At 37.2% G+C, this 7573-nt stretch overlaps 1 protein-coding gene across 7 annotated transcripts in view; it reads left to right on the top strand.

The window, feature by feature from the left end:
- Positions 1–7573, top strand: part of LOC116178551 (neuropeptide CCHamide-1 receptor-like) — a 209999-nt gene that overhangs the window by 163156 nt on the left and 39270 nt on the right. For 3 of the 7 annotated variants that reach the window (XM_031498072.1, XM_031498071.1, XM_031498078.1), the window contains exon 1: positions 7318–7351. The exons of the other annotated variants lie outside the window; for them this stretch is intronic. In XM_031498072.1, the coding sequence (XP_031353932.1) occupies positions 7333–7351 (19 nt within the window). In that variant the 5' untranslated portion in view covers positions 7318–7332. Of the gene's footprint in view, positions 1–7317; positions 7352–7573 lie in introns of those variants that run through there. 7 annotated transcript variants of the gene reach the window in all.

Here is a 7573-nt window from a genome sequence, read left to right as displayed (position 1 = left end):
TTTTCCCAAATCAGTTTAAGGGTTTTATCTTTTTCTGCCGATTGAAAGTTTTGGATTCTTCAGGCCAAAATTGTTCAGAAAGTACCTTTGCTTTGAATTCTCAAATTTAGCTTGGAAATACAAATGCACCTATCTCAAGACCTACAAGTTTTAAATTGAAACTTCCAAATTACTGCTGAAGACAATTATAGGTACCTTGAGATCAGTGTATAAATTGGAAAAGTGCGTATTCGATTCTTAGCTTCAATATTCTGTTATTGAAGCGAGAATTTTAGATTTTGAAAACCTAAACAGCTTTCCAATTTCAGGAATTTTTAATTTTTATCCCCTGGAGTTCTAAACCAAAATTTTCAATTCTCAACTTGGAGCAATGAAGATTTGCCTGATTCTAGATTCTGCGTTACGATAGGGGGGGTGGGCAGGGATCACGCTTACGTAGGCCTTAAATTCGAACCCTTTATTGTACTACCTCCCTGATTAGGTACTACTTCTGGTCTGAGGCTAGCTAGTTTATAATATATATAACTTTTCGTTTGAGTTTTATTTGCAGGGGGATGCAGAAGGAGTGGGTTCTATAGAGCTACAAAAACTCTTGTCGGTCGGCCAATACTCCCCTGATGATCCGCTTACTCGCGAGGGTGTGACGTATAACCAACTTTGTAGTTCAATGGTAGAACGTTGGGCTATAAAGTCGGAGGTCGGGTGTTCGAACCTGGGTTGAGGTAAGAATTTTTCATTTGTGACAAAGAGAGGAATTTCCTTAGATCAGTTTCGAACATTCTGACGGCTACTCAGAATTAGGTTTTCCTGCAGTTTTTCTAGTTCGTAAGGTAAGTACCGGAGTAATCTATAGAGCAACTTAAGACCTTCTGCAGAGGCACCTCTAAAAAGGATTATGCGGGTCACTCTGAAATTGGACGCTAGCCTATTGGGGGCCCAGAGCAAGAGGGTCTCTTTGTGTCCCCGGATGGTTGTACATCGGTGTTTTGACAAAAATTTTCAAATCGGAGCCATAAAGATTCGCCTCCTTTCTGAAAAATCCAGAGTTATAAATGTAGAAAATGTAAATACGGGTTCTAATTAAAAAATTCCGAAGTTTAAGCAGTTACTTTTGATTTAGAAGGTAATGAAGCTTCCCCTTGGTTGTAATTTTTGATTGGTTTCCAGCAAGTATTTTCGATTTCCGGATTTTAATTCAGAAATTCCAAGTTCCAGTACAAATTTTCTTTCCGCTACTTCGGAGTAATGCAGGTGCCGAAGCGATAACAGACTAAAATAGCTATTGTCTTCAGTTTCCAGGCGAAATCGTGAACCGTAGTCAACCTCGAATCCCATTATAACATATTTATCTTTCTTCTTGCCTAAGAAACCAACAAAGCGGAGGAATTACGGTAAAAATAATTTTGAGCACGACTTACCCTCGGCATAAGATAAAATCGTACAACAATTGGAAGCAACCCTCCACCATATTGTATACATACAGTCAAGTTTATCTTCAAAGCTTGAAGCTTCGTTGCACGCTTTCTATTATGCGAGTTTCAATTTTTTCCCGATTATTCACGGTAGAATTAAGGAACTCATTTTGATGTTTTCAACTGTAATTGGATCGCGTATTACGCAAAAAAAAGGTGGACATTTCTTTCGCGCAGCTAACCCTTCAAAATTTCACTCGCCCGAAGCTTGCAGTAAATAAATTAAACACGTGCCGCATTTCGAGATATGGCCCATACTTCCAGGCCACTTGCGTTAAGAGTGTACACTTTCAGTTCGCCATATACGAATTAATTGTACTGTAAACTATCAGCGACGCGAGCTTTTCACTGAAAGCTGCAATAAAATAACTGTAAAAGTTTTAAAGACGTAAAATTGACTCAAGAAAGTTACGTTTTTTGAAGTAAATGTAACTCTTTTGCTTCTTTATAATCGGAAACTTATGGTTGACAATTTTATGGCGGCGAATTTTATGTGGCTACACGTAGAGCTTTTTACTACCCCTGACGTTTTTATATTGTCGTAGTGCGCATTTTTAATTTTTAAAAGCTGCAACCGTAGAAGCTTTCATGACGTAAAGCGCTCGAATCTCCCTTAAAAAACGTACAAGGGAGCTATTAATATCGTTAGTTAAATGAAATATTGGCGAGGATACATTAATTAAACTTGATAAAAAGTAATGTATATGGTGAGCTTCTTCTTGAATATTTAATTTTCTCACGTAACCGTAAAAGCTCGCCAGCGCTTTTTGTCTCATTTAAATTGGGTTAATTAAGCGTGGCATTTTTCTTAAAGTTATGATGAGGATTAATCGCAAAATTTGTATAAATTTACTGTCAGATTAATTTCCACAGCTTTTTATTGTACGAAATTTAGTCTAAGCTCGGATGTACGAAAGCTGTCGGGACGTACTGCTGTTAAGCTTCGAGTGTGGGAACGTTTTACACCTACGCCGGCAGTTGCAGCTTTGAGAGGTAATTAATTATGGAATGCAGGGATCTGTTTAGGGTCGTACTAGATTTTCGCTAGTGTATTTTTAATGAGTTAATCATTTACGTGCGACCTCTAGATGTGGGGGGTGCCACATATAGTTTCAAGACCTACGTTTACAAATAATGTACCGTATCTAGTTATAAGGTACATTTAAAGAATATAAAGCAACACACAAAACAATTAACAGAAGTATTGTGTATTTATGTACTTAATTTATGTGAGCTAATGCAACTCAAGGCTAACTTACGTTAGGTCATCATTCAGTCTATATTGACACCAGTCGGCTCCAGAAGTTTCAGATTTAATCTCACACCGGATTCAACTGGAAACGATAAACACCACTCACAGTGATCCCCTGTGAGCCTGAAATGGACTGTAGATCCTTCCTGTCGAGGGCTGAAGCTTCCTTGGCTTTTTGTAGCGTGGCCCTAATGAATAATTTGACCTATCATTGTCCTGGTACCCTGTGCAAGTGATGGATCCTATTCATCTCCCCCCATTGGTTTAGGGCTTCTTTTATGTGGCCTTTTTGCAGTCCGTTGAAGGGCTCCGGCGCTATTGACTTTCGCCCGGCTCCTTATTTGGCCAGTTCATCCGTCAACCTCGCTTCTCAGGAATTGGTCTACGACCTATACCATTCCCTTCAACAGGAACGAGCTTGGGATGATTTATCTATACGCTTTGGGCAATTCGATTGAGCGTCTTGGCCCTTTTGGTGTGAATACCACATTCACCTCCTGTCACGTTCTGCGTATGTAAGCTAAACAGAAGAATGTGCTAGAAAGATCTCCACCAGACGCATTAAAGGGTTTAAAGGCAATTAGGGCCCATTCTACCCTCTCCTGTGTGAAGATTTTTGAGGTTTCGCTTTTAACTGAGTGAGGCATTCTCCCTCTATCTGTTGAAGAGAAACCTTCACTTTCTGTGAGCCTGAAAATAAGTGCTCATGGGGTGCTTTAATGTTTCACTGGCGCCCACTATGTATTTTTGTATTTGTGGTCTTTTTGCTGGACTTTTTGGAGTACATGAGAATATTTCAATTTATTAAGTAAATCTGGGGAGATTATTTACGAAATAAGCACAGGGTGGGTTCGTTTCATTTGAATTTGTATCTGAGTGTTGGTTTTTTCCTTTTAGAAATGTTGCAAATGCGTAATTCTTGTTTAAACTTTATCACCTTTGTAATTTATTCAAAATAATAAGGTGTTAGAAGTAGGACATCTGGAAGTTTGCTATAAGGAGTCTTATCAGGCGAGAAATTAATTAATGCAAATTAACGCACGTGTTTTATTGCTGTAAAGAGATGACTAACAGATAAGGTGTTACAAAGAATTGCGCGTTTCTTGTTGGAACAGTGGGGACCTTTGGCGCTTTCCGTTGTGATTGGCCAGTTATTTGTAATTTTTTTAAAGACGGAATTTATTTGATCGTGGAAGGGAACCGACGCGAAGAAGCACAGAAATGTTTGTAATATTTTTATTTTTTTTTTATTATTTTATTTTATTATCCCTCTCTTGTTTTGGGCCCTCAACAGGCATGCGCCCAATTACAGAGTGACCCGCATAATGCTATTTAGAGGTGCCTCTGCAGAAGGTCTTAAGATGGTCTATACTACTCCGGTATTTACCTTACGAATTAGGAAAACTGCAGGAAAACCTAATTCGGAGTAGCCGGTAGAATGCTCGGAACTGGCCTAAGGTAATTTCCATCTCCGCCACAGATGAAAAATTCACCTCAACCCAGGTTCGAACACCCGACCTTCGGATTTATAACCCAATGCTCTTACCACTGAGCCATAAATCCGATTTTATCAAGTAAAGTACTTTATTTACATTTTAATCGATCGCTTGTTGCGTGGTGTTTGTTGTCTGGCCCAGAGTGCCATTCCTTTTTTTCGGCTTGTTTGATTGATTAATGTTGAATAAATTTGTGTGATCTGTAAATGGTTATTTTTGTGTTAAAACGAGCCCAAATTACGACCTAGATAAGAGTTTTCAATTAAAATTTTTCTATTTTGTACACGGAATTACATCAGGTGTTAATTAAAAGTTGCTTAATTAATTCTTTAGACTTGGAGGTGGTTAAGGCTGCTGAATTTCTTAAATTAATAAAATTTACATCAATATCGAGGTGGTGGTTTGTGGGTCTATTTTTTTAAATAACTTTAAAGCGAAAAATTTAAAGAAAGCACTAGCTCTGCAGTGAGACGACTACAAGAAACTATAGAGCGAACTATCCAATTGGTAAAAAAATCTACAGTCTTGCCTCTAAATCATTGAGTGAATCGCAGATTAACCGGAAAAAGAAATTTCCTGGTAGATTTAGAGCCGTATGATAAAAAAATCACAACCGTCCAGAACTACAACAAGAAAAATGAAAAAGCAATGAAAATAAGGAAAATGTCTTGATCTAAATTGAACAATTTAAAAAAAATAAAATCAAAACGAAAACTATGCAAATACAAACAATTCTAAAAGGAAAAACAAATACTTAAGTACAAATTCCAATGAGCCGAACTAACTTTGTGCTTATTTCGTGAATAATCCCCCAGATTTACACCTAAAGAATTAAAATATTCTCATATACAGAGTGTTCCGTCATTATTTTTTGTTTAGGTAGAAATAACGTCTAAATGACGTTGTTTACGAACACAGTTATTTAGAAAAAAACACAAGGTGCTTCCAATTGCTCTGGAAAACTGGAAAACGCGTGTAAGCCTCTGCAAAATTTTAATAAGGTTTTACTTTCTATTTCTAGAGCTTTCTACGGAACTGAGTAATAGCCTTAATGACCCTGTAATGGAACTATAAAGGTTAAACAATTTCGTTGAACATTCAAAAATAAGTTAAAAAACAAACTAGGTCTTTATTATAGTTTTTCTTTAGGCGATCGATTTCGGGTTATATATTCCCATCATCATGCCGTGCTGAAACACATACATACAAATTCATACATCGGAATGTATGCGTATTTCAGCACGGCTTGATGATGAGAATATATAACCCGAAATCGATCGCCTAAAAACTATAATAAAAAAGTCTAGTTTGTTTTTTAACTTATTTTTTAATGTTCAACGTAATTCACACAAACTACAATGGAGTACTTCATAAAACGAGTCAAATAATTTCTTTAAAAGGCTTGAATTTTCCAGAAAGGGTTTACAATGCTCTGAGGCAAATATTTTACTTTAAATTCGCTACCAGTTTAAGATCATGCTTGTTAATTTCATTTTTTAAACGCGTGCATTTTTTTTGCAAGGGAAAAGGCGTGTTAGATTATCAAAATCCCAAGAAAAGTCTCTTGAAAGGGAAATCTGTCTAAGCATTATAATTACTTTCCATAGCTAAGACACCGACTTAAGTAATTTATAACATCTTTCCATCTTGCCTTTTACGGTTTTATTTAATCCTCCAAAAGCATCCAAAGCTTTGGAAATGAAGAACACCCTCATTGTCTCAGTGCGTTCTATTAAGATTTCAAGGCAGAATCAAACTTAAAATTATCATATTTTGCAAAGAATGATTTTTGCATTAATGAAAATTGGTATACGGTGAAAAAACGGCATTTTCCCTTTTTGTAAAAGATCAATAGGGTTATCTGTAAAGCGTGTCGCTGTATTCGCCAAATTCGGTGTTAATTAAAATATTGTAAACAGTAAAGAAAGTTTCCGTGGTCAGCAAGAACGATAACAATCCCCAACTTTTCGCTACATTCGAAATTTTCCCCGGAATCTACAAAATTCAAGGAGATTTGAAAACAGTAGCCGTTTTGTCACTGTCGATATCGCCATCTGTGTCTAACAACAATCTTACATGCTTTTTAGTTGGGTATATTATTTGGTAACGAGAAATAAAAAAAAAATCTCTTTCATTGTAGCAATTTAATAAAGTAAATACTTCGAGTATTTTATTAAATGGCCCCAACTTTGGTGTATATGAATTATTTGGCCTCCTTGACCTGCTCGGGAGAGAGATCAGAGGAGAAATTCAAGATGGAAAGTCTAGGAAGAGCTGTGGCTTGCGACTAGAAGGTCTACAGGGATTTTGGAGAGATTGCCCTTCTTCGAATCAACTTTTACGGTGTTCTTGCCGAAGCAAAGTGCTGCTTGGATGCGATAACCATCCCCCTAAAGATTGATACGATACGGGGCTTCTAGCATTTCTGATCTTTTAGGAACGGCATCAAAGTCAAATTCAGAGAGGCCGGACCTAGGTAAAAAACGAGCTTTCGTATGTAATAGCCAATTACAATACACGAAGATGCCGAAGGAGTCAAAATTAATGTGAGTGTCGAAGGCAGATGGTCGAAGAGAAGGATGCCGGAGAAGCTGAAGTATCCTACGCAACGGAAAACCCCGAGGAAAAGATGGAGGGCAAAACGAAAGAGTTGGAGAATCGGAGGCTCATTGACTTAGTGGATTAGCAACTAGTAGAAAAAAAGTCACAGTAAATGCCTAAATTTTGTACAACCAAATTGGAAATTTTCCAATTTTCTTCAAGAAAAAACCTTCTTTATGTGACATTCAGTCTACCGCATTCATTTTAAATTGACTCACTAAAGCAATTTCCTTCGTTTTGAGAAAATGCGTGACAATTACATCGCTTCTATGCGTGGGCAGATATCGGTCAATCGAATTTTCACCGAACAGGATTTCATTTTGCGTTGATTAAACGTCGCCGATTAGAATACTCAAGTTTCTCGTGAGTGTAAGGTGACGCTTTCTTTGATACTGCAGCTCATACGCCAATATTAATTTGCCTGACGTAAATGGAGGAAATCTCAGATTTGTAAAAGAAGACCAACTTGTAAGCGTATGCCGAGGTGTCTACTTCGGCAATATACTGGAGGATGTATGGGATTAAATACGGTAGGAGGTAGTTAAACTTGAATGAACGACACTTCGTTCGTTCATTATGAATGGATCGCACATATCCTTTTCCTAACAGGATTATCCTCGTAGAGAAGACGATAACAACGTATTTCCAATTAAATGACAAAACGTGAACTTTCATTCAATCCACGCACTTCAATTTATTTTTGAACACTAAGACAACAATGCAACCCCAAAAAAGTTTTAAACGCAACTCTT

Source organism: Photinus pyralis, unplaced genomic scaffold, assembly GCF_008802855.1.
Source record: "Photinus pyralis isolate 1611_PpyrPB1 unplaced genomic scaffold, Ppyr1.3 Ppyr1.4_LG8, whole genome shotgun sequence".
Lineage (NCBI taxonomy): Eukaryota > Metazoa > Arthropoda > Insecta > Coleoptera > Lampyridae > Photinus > Photinus pyralis.
This window is presented reverse-complemented; position numbering and strand designations above follow the sequence as displayed.